The sequence below is a fragment of the Pholcus phalangioides genome, unplaced genomic scaffold, assembly GCF_987345545.1.
Source record: "Pholcus phalangioides strain wild (caught in Gottingen) unplaced genomic scaffold, Ppha-v1.0 ptg000012l_1, whole genome shotgun sequence".
Taxonomy (NCBI): Eukaryota; Metazoa; Arthropoda; class Arachnida; order Araneae; family Pholcidae; genus Pholcus; species Pholcus phalangioides.
Genome location: NW_028301605.1, coordinates 10,725,986 through 10,742,163, shown reverse-complemented (window position 1 = coordinate 10,742,163; position 16,178 = coordinate 10,725,986). Strand labels below are relative to the sequence as shown.

The 16,178-nt window shown below is 34.3% G+C and overlaps 1 protein-coding gene across 1 annotated transcript in view; it reads left to right on the top strand.

Annotated features, from left to right (window-relative positions):
* LOC149079521 (uncharacterized) overlaps nt 1-16,178 on the top strand; it is a 276,137-nt gene that overhangs the window by 150,846 nt on the left and 109,113 nt on the right. The window contains exon 5 of the mRNA XM_089240166.1: nt 12,506-12,772. Within this exon, the coding sequence (XP_089096292.1) occupies nt 12,506-12,772 (267 nt within the window). The remainder of the gene's footprint in view (nt 1-12,505; nt 12,773-16,178) is intronic.

Sequence of the window (16,178 nt, the reverse complement as noted above, 5' to 3'; positions counted from 1 at the left end):
TACAAGTACCTATGCTTTTGAAATAACGTTCTAAAGCCTAAAGTGCCATGAGAATGAAAAAAAAAATGAACCTTCAATTCTGCACATGTTTAAGTTAACATTTTAAAAAACATAAGTGCTGCTCATTTGAATAGATATTTTTTCCAAACATAAACGTCGCAAGACACTGTTCGGGAACCCTGCATATTTTGGAATGACGTTTTTGTGGAACCTAAAGCGCCCAAGAATGGAAATAAATGAATATTTTTAAACCAAAAGTTTCCCCCATGCTTGAAAAGAAACTTTTGAATTAGGCTTTTTTAAAGTTATTTCGCTTTTCTGAATAATACAAGAGACATTTTGACAACCATAAGCATTGCAAGACACCCCTCAGAAGCACCGCATGGTTTTAAACAACATTTTTCGAAACCTAAATCTCCAAATAAATATAAATAATTAAATTACAACTCGTAAGTGCCGCATTCTTCAAGTAACCATTCCTCAAAACGAACTATATAAATACCTACATCAAATAAATACATTCCAAATACAGCTTTTTTTAGAAGTCGGCGAAAGAAGAAGCGCAAGCTGTGCTTCCCTTTTATTCCAAAAAAGTATGATATTTCCCCATTTAATAATCGATTATTCAGACATCGAAGCACTTTATACTTATTAAAAACTGTTGGAGAGTCAATTTTGTACTGTATCCAACATCACAGATAAATTATTAAAAATTAAATAAATATTCATGAATTTGATACTTGATTAAAAAAGAATTTTCACTCGAAAACAAAAAAATAAGAAATAAGCCTCTTTTAACAGAAAAAAATTCAGCTTAAAACACATGAGATCGTGATAAAGAGTTATTAACTACCAAAAACATCTGTGTCCTTAATCTATTTTTCCACACAACAAGCAGAAATAAATAAATAAATAAATAAATATTCCAAGAAAAACAAAAATCAAGGGAAAAAGAAATTTCTCTTTTTTATAAGCAAATCATCGTATCCAAGCAAATCCCGGGGTGTTAACGCTAAAATAAAATAAATAGAGAATATAATATATATGAAAAGAAAAAAAAAATTAATAATTTTTCTTCTCCATGGTGAAAAAAATAAGAATTTAAAAGAAAATAATAATAAATAAATTTTATATCGAATGTTTTTGTGGCTTTGGGAAACAATCGAAAATGGAGGATCAAGTGAAGTGAAGAAAGAGAATCTCTCTCAAAGGGGGAAATGGAAAAAGAAAGTTAAGAAAATCCAAGAACAGGGAAAATATAAAAAAAAAAACAACAAGAAAATTAGGAGATAACATTAGAAAAATGTATAAAAGACGTTATTTTTGTGTGAAAGCAACAAATAATCCCTCCTCTTTAAGATAGAAGAAATATCGGAATTATTCGAGAAGAACGTGTTGTGTGTTGTTTGTGTGTTTTTGAATGCGTTTTTCTTCAGAAACGAATTCATTTCGTGAAAATGCGATGTTTTTTTTTAAAATATTATTTAGAAAAAAATTTTAATCTTTTTAGGAAATTACACGAAAATGATTGATCATTTTTTTTTTTAACTTGTAAGCAATGCTTTCTATCTTGTTATAAATAAGTACCGTTTTGCCTATGGGATTTATTTATTGTGAAATTTTTTATTTGCTGGATACGTAGTGTCTTTACTAAATATGTATGTTACGGTGAATGTGATAAATCGATTATTATGCATACTTACCGATCATCTTGGTGAGTTTGATAAATTTATCATTTTTTTTTACCGGAGATTATGCATAATATCCACGCAAGCGTCGTTGGTGAATTTGATAAATACTTGAAATTTATTGTCTTTATCTGTGATTATTCTCAATATCCTAGTGTAATCGGTGAATTTGATAACTATGAAAAAAATTTTAAATGAGTCTATTATGTGCGATGAATATAGTCGGGCCGCGATATAATGATAAAAAATTTCACGATCGTACCCCGATATAACGATACAATACATGTATGAATTAATGAATTACCACGTATTGTATATCATACAAAAACTTGGTGAGTTTGATAATTTTATCACTTTTTTACCGGAGATTATGCATAATACCCACGCAAGCGTCGTTGGTGAATTTGATAAATACTTGAAATTTATTGCCTTTATCTGTGATTATTCTCAATATCCTAGTGTAATTGGTGAATTTGATAAGTATGAGCACCACAAACCATAAATGCTCATACAGCAGCGCTTATGGTTTCGAAAATATTATTTCAGAACATGGACTTTCAAGTGATATTTTGCGGAATATTTTTCTATCAATTTTTGGTACGTTCGATTCCGGAAAAATATTATTTCACCGCGGTAATTATTCAAATAATTGTTCATTCTAATTATAATTCAGTGCTTACATTTCATGCGTTGCTATTGAATTATTTATACCACGTTATTATTTTGCTAATTACTAATTTAGCGGGATGAACACTGTCGACATCACTACAATCTCCCTCGACATTGTATTCGATATTTAATAAGAGTCTTATGTTGGAGACGTAAGCGTCCACGCGGGCACAACGGATATTTATAGGGTGATGATTCAAGGCCCGGAGCCTCGAAAGGATACGAGTATCCTTTGTTTATCGATCGGTACATTTACATTCTCTTGTACACAACGCTATCAACGATAGTTACAAACTAGCATCGAGAGGAGGAATAACGTGACTATTATTTCCAACATACGGTTGGTTCTGAGGAGTTCTCATTAATTAATGAACGCCCATAAGTGATAGGGTTGGCCGATATTACATTGGTGGAGTTACATTTTATAGAGACCCTTAGTCCCCCCCCCCTAAATAAGACTTACTGTTGGTATTATAGCATTAAAAAAATACATGTATGTATATACAGTCGAATCCCGTTTTAACGAATACCATTATAGCGAAAATCTCGTTTTAACGGACACTATTCTAATCCCTCAGATAAGTATGCATAGGACCAAAGTGCAAATACCTTGAATTCATCTATAACGAAATTTCGTTATTGCGAAGTGATTTCTCCGGTCTCTTGGAGTTCGTTATAACGGGATTCGACTGTACTCAGTCATACAAAATAGATATTAATACAGGGTGGTTACAAATAAACTGACAATGCTCCAGACGTACGTAGCACCCATTCTGATGGAAGTATTTTGATGAACTTGGTTTTCTGGATATATGGACCATAGGGAATTAAGAATCAATAAAAAAAAAAAAGTTACATTTTTGGATACCAGGTGAGAAACTGGGGCTTTTATATAGCAGTTATATTTTTGATGGCACAAATAACGTATATACACAAAGATTAATGGGGTTTCCTGGTGGGGGTCAACCAATCCACAAGGTGTCATTTTTCGTTCTTGCATGTACATAATAGAAAGATAAATTATGTGTGAGGAAAAAAATCACTAACAGGAGTAAAGAAAGAAAAATGGGGAGGGAAAGAACAACTTTTTGGTTCATAGGGTTACAATAAAGATTCGTGATTGTGAGGAGAGAGGAAAGAAAACACGGGGAACTGGATTGATTCCACGTGCGTTTGGACGAGATATTTCGTCCGTGATCGTAAAGGGGTTCACGACAGCGCTAAAAATCTCTCTCGATTGACGTCTTTATCGCTATTTTGGCATCCTTGGAAATGACCGCGTAGAAAAAGACACTGAATGTGTTATGGAGAAACAGCTTGGCGACAAAAACTAATTTACGCCGAAACAGGTATATGTTCGGGGCATTCTTGGGATCTGAAGCATCACACCTGTAACCCTTTACATCACTATTGATTGTATATTATGCCAAGTGTGCCTGGATTTCAGGATTCAAAATACCAAGCGTATTTCTCAGTATATCGTGACATAGAAGAGAGGCCTTAGTCACAAGTTCACATGGATGATATCTAAGAATACTTATATTTAATACCCTGAGCCATTAGCGAAATGTAACCATTAAAAAATTGATGAATTCATTCGTTCACGTAAACCATAATTCACCCCGAACCGCTCGTTTTATTCGCGTATATTTCATTCCCATATCGACCAAAAGGGCAAACACTTCTCGGAAGTTAACGTCGAAATCGTGATTTTCCAGCTCAACGAGCTTTAATCGGTCGATCCAACGTGTCTTTTTAATGCGATTAGCCCAAGTGTTATTAGCCAACGCAGAGACGACAATGACTGAGAGAAGAGGATGGCTGAAAGATTCACAACGCACACGTAAATACGGCACGAAGCCATTTCACGGCGTAGAGGATAGAGAGCGAGTGAAAGTGCATGTTCGTGTTCCATCGTTGATATGAGAGGATATATATATAATCGCACGGGGAGGACCAACCGAACGGGAGGTATCCGAACCATTGTTAATTTCTAAATTCTCCTTAATTCATACACGAGTTGAATTGAATTACGTTTAATCTCTTCAAACTTGAGGTATAGTATGGTATGTGTTTGCTCTCCGTTCCTACTAAACTGCAAAGTGTTATCTTAAGCCATTGTGCTCCATGCCGATAAGGGGGAAAGGGGGGTCTTGAAATTTCTGAGTTTTAGGTGCTTTAGGACTACTTCACGAGATTCTGTGAGTAAAGAAGAATTGTCTGGATGGCATGTCTTAGGTATGGAAGCATACGTCTGAATAAAATTTAATAAAATACCGAGATCAGAGTCATATATAGTCATCACCAGCCCAATAGTAGTTTGATGATGGCCGGTAATGAATTGAAGATGGAAAGTAAAATTTTGTAGATGCCTTTTAAATAGCTTCAAGATGACTGGTGATAGTTTTGAGAATGCCTTGGACTCAGAGTTGTGCGCAGGAAAGGGAACAGAGTGCTCTTGCCCCTCCATCTGGGCAATCAAAAATTGAAGATATTTTTAAATACTTTTGTAAAATATTTAAAATATCGTTATGTTTGTCAATTTCTGATAATTTTAAATACTTTTTGAAGGTTAGTAACTGAAAATTCTTTAGAAAAAAATCATTGTGTCCCCCTCCTTTTGCAAACTCTGTGCAACCCCTCTAAGTTCAATCCTACGTAAGCAGCTATTTGCGAAATAGCTTGAAGTCGGCTGGGGATAGCTTGAAGATATCTGTCAACAGCTTTTTTTTTTTTGATAATGGGTTCGAAGGTGCTTGATAATATATTGAAGATGTTTGAAAATAGCTTGAAGATCGTTGGTAATGGATCGGAGATAGAAGGGTGTTTGTGGAATTGTAAATTAAAAATTTTGGCGACAATTCAATTTTAGACTTCGCTAATCTTTCAGTGCCTGTAACTCGCCATTAGATCCAGATATTTAAATGAAATATATATAGAAGTGACCTTATAGAATTTTTCTGCGCTTTCCAAATATGTGTCTAGTTTGCGTGTAGATCTCTCAGAAACTTCACAAATCTGTATATTTTAGACCTCACGCATTTTTTTTCGCATAATCGATTATCCACAATAGCTCAAAACTGGTTAGAGATGGGACAGTGTTGGTGGAGTGTTTCCTGATCTTTTGGGCTCTTCTATCACCTCCATCGTTTGGCAGAATAGGTCAGATTCTTCACAGAGGAAAAACACATCGGTTTCCTGAGCATTTATTACACGCAAAAAACATATAAAATACATTTTATAAGACGATACACTGACATACATGAGAAAAGCATGGCGTTTCGCGCCATCCTCTCCAATAACAACTCGTTGCCATCCTTCTATACCTTAATCTCATTCCTTCTCATGCGTACATTTTATATGGTGAACAGCATAGTATGGAATAGTTTGTAGGTGTTATAGAACAGTTAGAAGCCAGCTTGGAATAGTTTGAAGTTAGTGGAAGTGATTTGTGAAGGTATTTGATAATGGTATTTGGCTTGGAGATGGCTAGTTAATGGATTTATAAAGATTGGAATACTTCGTAAGTGACTGATGAAGAAGCCAACTTGACAGAAGTTGGTAATGAATTAAAATGCTGGGAATGGATTGAATGGCTAAAAAAAACAACAGCTCGACGATGCCTTGGAAAAGTTTGAATATGGCTGGCCATAGCTGGAAGATGGGTGGAGTAATTTGAAGAGAGGGTGTCCGATAATATCGTGAAAATCACTTGAAGCAGTCTGAAGATGGTTTGAAATAGCTTGAAGATGGTTTGAAATAGCTTGAAGATGGTTTGAAATAGCTTGAAGATGGTTTGAAATAGCTTGAAGATGGTTTGAAATAGCTTAAAGATGACTCGCAATACTTGGAAGATGTCTGACAGTAGCTGGAAGATGCCTGGAATAATTTGAAGGTGTCTAATAATAGCTTAAGATTTCAGGAAATGGATTGAAGATGACGGAAATAGTTTAAAGGAACCTGATAATACGATGGCTAGGAACAGTTTGAAGATGTGTCTTGGAATAGCTTGGATATAGCTTGGAATATCTTAAATATGGATTGGAATATCTTAAATATGGATTGGAATAGTCTGAATATGGCTTGGAATAGCCTGAATATGGCTTGGAATAGCTTGAACATTGCTCACATTAGCTTAAAGATGACTGAAAAGTTTTGAGATGCCCGAGGAGGTATCTCTCCGAACAGTAAAAGATACTTCTTGCTGGATGTAAAACCAGTTCCCCGCTGCATAAATTAAAACCAGACAACACCATAGTTCCTGAAGTAGTATCTAAGACGACAGAACCAAATAAATCATAGGTAGCTTTTGGTACTTTGGATATTTCTATCTAAAACGGTCCCCCCCCCCCAAGATTTATCCCGCACGCACGGCTATGAATTTTTCAACGAGAAACCACGCTTTTCTTCGGGGCAAAAAAAAAAAAAAAAAATCAAGATTCATAATCGTGCAATACCATAGAAACATAATTTCCCAAGCCAGAAGCACTCACAATGGAGTTCAGCGGCGTAATAGATTACGACGCTACGTACAAAAGCGTCCAAAAGAAAAAAGTTACGAAATTATTTATATATATATAGCTTATTTTCAGGGCATATACTCACACCATTAAAAAAAAAAAACACAGCTGATATAGTACGGTATTTTTCGGTAGAAATTTACAAAAAGTTCCATTTTTCATTTTCTGTCAAGTAAAGAGGGTAAAGGAAGAAAATAAAAGTAAAGAAAACATAAAAATAGATAAATAAAAACATAAGAAGGCGTTTGAGGCTGTCAAATTTATGCACATTTTTCATGGCGAAGAAGTGGAGAAAAAAATATATATAAGGCTTAAAAACGTTTTTGAATTCTAAAGCGTGGAAAACGGCACGGAAACCAGTGACATCTCAAAAGAAAAGAGAGAGAGAGAGAACTCTAGGATGCCACGCTCTAGGACACTCTCATTTCTTGTGAGAACGCTATAAAATGTAGATGACAAAGCACCGCCCGCTGAATCCAGCACCCCTGGCTGAGTGAAGTGAGGAATAATAAAGAAAGAAGAAAAAATACTGGAGAAAGTGCTTTTTCCAGTTGAAATGTCAAGACTTATTCCCGGACAAAAAAAAAATGTATATATATAAGGTGAAATAGAAAAGTCCCGACCGACTGCAGCTGAACAGGTTCCACGCGCTAAATCGAGTTCTTGTGTCAAGTTGAATGAAATTTTGCCTGTCTCTGGGTTTTCGTAGGGAATGGAAAAATAAACTTTTTTCGCTCACGTGAAGGGAAAAAATTATTTTCCCCTCTCTCTCATTGTAATGTTAGTTTGTAGAGATAAATTGTTTTTTAACTTTTGGTAAATATTTAGACTGAGAATTTGTGAAATTTATTCCGAATGTCTGCATGACATTTTTTTTTTTTCGATTCTGATTGAAGTGAAAACTTTCAGTTTCGAGATTTTGGGAAATAAAATAGTTTTTGACTTTTTCAAAATGAATATTCATAATTAAAATTTCTCAAATTTCAATGTTTAAATTTGATTTTTTTTTTGTCTGTGTGTCGGTGGTCTCGATGAAATCTGTGATTTGTGGTGAATTCTGGATATAAATAAGTTGTTAATCTGAAAATTCATTCACTTCACTATGCAGATTTCAATTAAATGTCTGAATTAACAATTGAGATTTTTAGACAGAGAATTTATGAAATTTATTTCGAATGTCTGCATGAAAATTTTTTTTTTCGATTCTCATTGAAGTGAAAACTTTCAGTTTTTGAGATTTTGGGAAATAAAATAGTTTTTGACTTTTTTAAAATGAATATTCATAATTAAAATTTCTCAAATTTCAATGTTTAAATTTGATTTTTTTTTTTGTCTGTGTGTCGGTGGTCTCGATAAAATCTGTGATTTGTGGTGAATTCTGGATATAAATAAGTTCTTAATCTGAAAATTGATTCAAGTCACTGCGCAGATTTCAATTACATGTCTGAATTAGAAATTCAGATTTTTAGACTGAGAATTTGTGAAATTTATTCCGAATGTCTGCATGAAATTTTTTTTTTTTTCGATTTTCCGTTGAAGTGGAAACTTTCAGTTTTTGACATTTTGTTCTGGGAAATGAAATAATTTTTGACTCTTTTCTTTTTTAAAATGAATATTCATGATTAAAATTTCTCCAATTTCAATGTTTAAATTTGATTTTTTTTTTGTCTGTGTGGTCTCGATAAAATCTGTAATTTGTGGTGAATTCCGGATGTAAATAAGTTCTTAATCTGAAAATTCATTCACTTCACTGCGCAGATTTCAATTACATGTCTGAATTAAAAATTCAGATTTTTAGACTGAGAATTTGTGAAATTTATTCCGAATGTCTGCATGAATTTCTTTTTTTCGATTTTCCGTTTTTTTTGTGTGTGTTAAAACTGCTGTTGTGTTAAATTTAATTTCTTTAGCTTTGCTAACTCAAATTTCTTCTTTCGTTTTTGAATTGAATTTATTATTTTTCTTTAAATCATTTTTTTAAAATTTCTATATTTGATTGAATTTCTTGAATTTAGAAATAATTCATTTTGGTAAGAGTTCAGAATTTAATTTAATTTTTTAAAATTATTTTTAAATTTCGCTAAATATTTGAATTAAATTTTTCATATATTTTTCTGAATTCAAATCTTAACCGCTAAATTGAAAATTTTTTCGTGTTTTTAAATATAATTTCTTCTCTTGATTTCAAAACTGAAATTATTTTTTCTTTTTCAATTTCAACATTCGAGATTGGATTTATTAATTCGAAAGTCAATTTAGTTCCTTAATTTTGGAACTCGATAGAATTGCTTAATTTTGAGAATTCAATGTGTTCTTGTGTTAAGTTGAATGAAATTTTGCCTGTGACTGGGTTTTCGCGAGGAATGGAAATAAACTTTTTCCTCTCTCTCATTGTAATGTTAATTTGTAGAGATAAATATTTCTCAACAGTTGGTAATCATTTAGACTGAGAATTTGTGAAATTTATTTCCTTATTCCTTCTGAAGTCTGCCTGAATTTCTATGAAATTATCTTGTTTTGTCTTTCGTTCTCTCTCAATTAAAACCGAGTTTTTCGCATGCGATATTTTTATTATTATTTGTAAAAGAAATTCCTCATGATTATGCTTCAGGGTATTATGCAAGAAAAAAAAATATTCATCTTATTATTTTGAATTTTATTTCAAATTTTAATTTATAATATTAATTAAATCTTGGATAAGTTTATCTGAAAATTCATTCTCTTGTCTGATTTAGTTCCGCAATTAAAAACAATCCGATGGATTTCTTGATCTCAAAATTCGATCCGATTTCTTGATTTCGGAATCAAAAGTTTAATATCTATGCATTATTTAAATTGAAAAAATTTCTTAACATCTAAATACGGATTTTTTTCGTATTTCTGAATTCAGTTTTTCCGTATTTCTGATTTTAGATAGATTTATTACAATTGAATTAAATTTTTTTTTAGTTTGCAAAATTTGATTTCTTCGCTTATTTACCCGAATTCAAATTTTCTTTCTTCTGTTGTTTTTGAATTTAATTTATTCTCTTATAAATATAATTTTTTTAATTTAAAATTTAATTCAAATAAGATTAAATCTTTTGCTCCCCATTTCATGAACTGAACAGCTTCCTTTAATTTGAATCAATTTTTATTCGATAACATTAAGGCCATGCTATTTTATCTTGTACGCAAGCTGTTTTCAATGCGGTTTTTTTTTTGAAAATTTGCAAAAAATTAAGTATTAGAGACATGTGGAATTTTTTACTGCCATAGAATAGAATAGACAATACGTGTGAACACGTTGAAATAAATCATTGCTTAAATAGTATTTTTGATAATATTTCATCTAGAGCATAGCACCAGTTAAAAGGTATGAGACGCCTTAAAATTTAATATTGCTGAAATTGAAAATTATTTAAACCAAAAACTTTCAATCCAGAAAATCAAAAATTTAAAATTATCAAAATCTGAATACACATCTATGCGAAATTTATCATTGCTACAGAAAATAACACGCAAAAATCAATAATTCGAGAGTAAGTCGATGTTCATACACAGTTACCGAGTATAGGCTAATTACAAATCATTTTATCTTCATTATTATCATTTATGACAACATATCTTACTCAAGGTGTATATGACGTAAATGATAAATATTTAATTAACAAAAAATAACTTATTATCAACCTGTGACTCGATATTTATCGATCAAAGAAGAGCCACTTAAAATCGTGCTTTCTTTGGTATACACGGGAGAAACTCGGGTGGAATTAAGATGGAGGTCCACGCAAACAATCACGATGGTTCCCACGCCTTTTTCGTGCTCATCAGTGAATCCGATCACATACTACAAGATCGTGACGTCGCATCTGATAATAACAACATAAATAAAAGACCGGGAACAGATTATTATTCTGATAACTTTTCGGGGGAGAGTAAGAGTTTCACCATCACTTATTTCGGTAGTATATCCAGTGAGATTCTCATCCGTATATAACTGGTATAGAGCAATTTCAAACCGAGTTAATGGTCGCTTATTTTGGACTATTATCAATTACCCAATGTACATTAAGATGACAGAAAAATCTATCGCTAATCTATTGACTTTTTTTTGATTATACGGTATCTTATGCAAGCGCAATTTTTTTGTTTTCTTGTCTCTGTAAGAAGATTATAGCTTAGGATTAACTTCTTCAAGCTTAGCCATCTGATTAACTAGTTGATTTGGATCCAGTTTTGTATCAGCTAGATACCACTCTGGGATCGAAATACATGGATTGCACGGAAAGTACAGGCGAAAGTTAGAACAATTATCATTGTATAAGAGCACGTTTTGAATTGAAATACTTTTCAGAGTTGAGATTTTTCGTTTGTAGAAATGTCCTATCCACTTGTTAATACCAAGATTCCTCAAAAGACTGGTTATATTTTTAGAGATGATGATTACAAGGAAGAAAATTTATCTCTGCCCACACGGGGACTCGAACCCCGGTCTCTCGTTTGCCGGACGGGTACTCAACTAATCTAATAGGTTAACTGGTAGAGCACTCGTCCGGCAGATGAGAGACCGGGGCTATTCCATAGTTTAGGGGTAGAGAACTCGTCTGGCAAACGAGAGACTGGGCCTATTCCGTAGTTTAGTGGATAAATCAGTCGCTGTGGTGGTCGAGTGGTCATAGTGACGGAGTCTCGTGAGGTCCCAGGTTCGAGCCCCACGCTCCTTGAAGTTGGAAGGCGCGAAGGCGAGTCGATCTCTCCTTTAAAAAGTCTCGCCACAGAGAGCAACAGACCTACAAACAATACAAATTGTGATTCAATCATAACACTCCACTCATTTCACTTCTGAAATATAGATTGCAGCACTGAAAAATCAAACACAACACTACATACGCACTCAGACTGTTAGGTATACACACACAGTTACACTTCCGACACAACTCACTAGGTAGTAAATCGCCCATAGATGATGATAGACCTGAGTTGTGCTCGGTTTGAAAGAAAGAAAGTGGGTAGAGCACTCGTCCGGCAAACGAGAGAACAGGGGGCTATTACATAGCTTACCGGGTAAAGCACTTGGGGCTATTCCATACCTTATTGGGTTGAACACTCGTCCGGCAAACGAGAGACCAAGGGCGGCCCGAGTCCCCGTAGGGGCAGAAATGAATTTTCTTCCATGTAATCATCTCCAAAAATATAACCTGTCTTTCGAGAAATCTTGTATTAACAAGTGGAGAGGACATTTTCCTACATACATGTCGCCATCTGGTGGCCTATGTAATTCACGAGCTATTAGTTGATTGCTATTAGCGATTAGTTGAAGATGAAAATGCTTAATAAACATTATTTATTAACAGAATGTTTGGTTTGATATACGATCCCTTTCGGTCGCTACCCGTAGGTCAAGAACCCCTGTCCTAGACCATAATACCATCGTAATGCAAATGTCATTCGATTGGTTTTATTTTTTCAAGGACTTTTTACCAATCTGTATTTCCTTTTAAAAAAAAAATGAAGAGATGGGAAATTTGATTATTTTATGGAAACACTTCATCCTCAACGATACCGAAACTGAAATGCTATCTGATCAATTTATGAATATTTAATTAATTAATAATTAATTTACTTATTTTTAATTTCACACAGAGCCATCTCGATGCATGTTCCACCAGCATTCCGGTCGAGCAATGGTTCAGGGCCACGTTCATGTTCAGAGCACAGCTACCACCCAGGAAGCCTGTGAAGCTGCCTGTCTCCACCACGCAGACTTCACATGCAGATCGTTCGAGTTCGATCCGGATCGGTCTCTATGTCTCCTGAGCCCTGATGACTCGCACTCGCTTGGTGTCGGTGCCGGTCTGCGTATAACGTCGCACGGACGGTATTTCTACGAGCGGGGATCGTGCATCGAAGGTGAGATGAATGTTCAGAAATCACGATAACCATTGTAATTAGTATTGTAATTAGTTCATTTTCGGTAGAGTAAGCTAATGCATATGCTAGCCCATGCTCTCACCAAAGCATCCCTAAAATCCTGATGTTTCACCCCCTTCCCCGGTAACTAGACCTATTGTCGGTCCCCACCCCCATATTCTCCGGTCATTAGACGAAAGACTTGACCAGAATCGCCAGCAATTATGCGAACAGTGAATTAGCCAGTCAAACTACCAATTAGTCTGGGCGTAATCTTGTGGGCAAGATGCGAAGTAAAAGACAATTTTGATCACGTGACTCAACGATAACCAGCAACTGTGCGAATTGCTCAGATTTTGGACATCCTCAGTGGCATTGTCAAGTCGATTTACAGAAGAAAAGCAAAGAAAGATGGCTTCTGGTGAACATCACGGGTTAAAATATACTCGATAACCCCATGCAATATAAAGTCAGTTGTACTTTATTTCCTTCTGGTCAATGGGGGAGGCTTGAATTTCTTGTATTTTGTTGTTTTATCTGGAAGTGTCTTTTATTTTCCGGTTTTTTTTTTTGATTGTGACACTTCTCCAAAAAAGGATCGTGTCGTTTACTCGTTACACTTGACAGTGCCTACTATTCTTATCGTGCCGCCACTGCGTTTTAGATACAGTTGACATTTTATCTCTTTCTTTTAGGGAATATTTTTCTTTTGTGTACTTTATATATATATATATATATATATATTGCTGTATATATGTCTGGAAAAAAAATGTCTTAGCTGTCTTTTGTGACTCAGGGTTCAATTTTCTTTTCTTTGTGACGTGATCTTCAAAGCGCTTCTTTCCGATATTATGACCTATCATTATCGTTTTGGTGCAGCCATTGCAATGTTATTTTTTCTTTGTTCCTTTCTACTTCTTTATAAAAACGGCCGTAGTAGATGGACTGGTCAATTTTTTTTTTTAGTTGAGGATGGTTCGTGTCTTTCTTTACCCGTTTGAACCTTTATTTCTTCTAAAAATTTCTTTTTTTTTTGAGACGTACTGTATGTGAGGATTTAGTTCTTTTTTTTTTATTTCCAGCAGGCTCGTGTTACATTTTTAGATATTCTTTAATTGCCAATTTTCTATTTAGTTAGATGACAGCACTTACTAAGTGCATAAAATGTTAAACATCAGACACGATGAGAGTTATTCGAAAACATAATTTTGAAGAGTAATTTTTCACGTTTTCCTTCCAATTTTTTTTTTCATTTGTAAAACGAGGCGCATTTATTTATCCATGCAAAATTACTTTATTTAAAAAAAAATCCAAAAATTTGGAGTATTCTCAATGAAATTTGGAGGGGTGAAATTGAATTTTGAAGCATGAATCACGCATTTAGATGAGTATATTACGAAAAATATTGAATATAGACACTTATGATTAATTTTATATTACATGACTAATCATAAAGTTTTTTCACGAACCAAATTAAAAGTCCTCAATATGTCCACCTTGGGATGCACGGCATATATCTATACGGTAGTCAAACTTTTGCGAGTATGTTTGCATCCACTGCGAGTGGATTTCTGTAGACTGCACGCGCGAAACTCTGTCGGATGCGCTCCACACTTTCGTCTGACATGCGGGGACGGTCAGGGAATTTCCCTTTATCCTGCCAACCCGTGTCTCGGAATTGTTTACACCATCGCCTAATGCTCTGAACGGTAGGAAGTTCATCTTGACAAACATCGAAGTGGTGGCTGAAGGAAGCCCTGTGAGTGTCAATGCTGCCTTTATCTCATCAACCATTTGTCGTAGAGATATGGTTTCAATTTAAGAAGTGCTCAAAATGTGATCAAAAATCACTCTACGCCTGTTTCGAGAGTAGATAAAGTGTGTGATAAGATGAAAAATCTAAATTTTTATACGCTCCCCCAGTCCTCTAACATGCAATTAGAAAGTTGTTTCCCTATCTTTTCTGAACCCAACAACAATAATCTTACAATATTTTTAACTGCAACATTCGCTGAGATATTTGAATTCAAAAATCGAAGAAGAGTTGGAAAAACAACACAAATGGGGGAAGGAAGCGTTGTCCGTTATAGTTTTTCCTAATATTTCTCAACTTTTCTACAATGTTTGAATCAAAATATCTCAGTGAATATTTCCGTTAGGAACATGGGGATTTTTTTTGTAGGTCTCAGAAAAGCAACAACTCCCTTATTAGAAGTTAGACGATAAGTAAGTTAGTAAGTCACGGGGACGGTATAAAAATTTGGATTTTCTAATTTGTAACTCACTATATTCTCACTCTTAAAACTGGTACAAGGTAATTTTTGAACGTCTTTTGAGCATTTTTTAAATTGAAATCATACCTTTCCGACAGGTGGTTGATGATATAAAGGCCGCATTAGCACTTACAGGTGTATTGACTGTTGTAATTTGCATTTACACACTCTTCACATCTAAATAATAGATCACTAGCGACTGAGCCTGGGTGTCTCGCGGTTTCTCCAGTTCTCCAATACTTAACTAGAGTACAAGCTGGTTTAAGGCAATGCTACAGAACTTGATGCGCAAGAGACCAAATTAATTATAATTCCCATAATACCCTGCTTAATTAATGGGAAAAAACAACCTCACAATAACACCCTAACTTATTCTAAGCAACTCTTGAAGCAATGGACTATTAGGAATCTTTAGCTGATACAAAAGAAAATTTCAAAATTTCAACCCCATAAGGGATCTCGGATATACTCTCGCCTCCTCTCAGCTATTTATGTCGACCAAAAATATAAGACTCAAGTAGGAACAGTATATTAGAAATGGGAAAAAAATTAATTAAATTTAAATTTATATAGGAACAAAAAAGTAAGCCATTTTTTTCCTCTTCTAACCACTAAATTTAGCAAAAAAAGAACTGAACGAAAGCTAACTAAAAGAAGTATAACGATCACTAAGCGTTAGGTACTCAGGAAATCAAAAACCCTTCAAGCTCCATATGTGTTCTAAAGAGCTCTTAATGTAGTTTACATGTTGTAGGGGACTCGAAGTTGGAAAAATGTTTTAGAAAATTCTCGATAATGCATACATGTTTTAGGAAAGCCCATAAAGTTTAGTTGCGCACATCTTCTCGGGAACCCTTGAAGTTTAGTTATGTACATGTTCTGGGGAGCTCTTGAAATAGCATGTGTGTGTGTGTTTCAGAGATCTTTTGAGGAGTTAAATAGACTGTGATTAAATATATAATGTTTTACAGAACTCTTCAAGTTGAGATGAATATATGAACCTTTAAAGGTGCATACACATTGCAGAAAACCCTTTGAAGTTGAATGCACATTGTCAGAAAACCCTTTGAAGTTGCATACACATTGCAGAAAACCCTTTGAAGTTGTATACGTATCCTAGGAAATCCATGAAG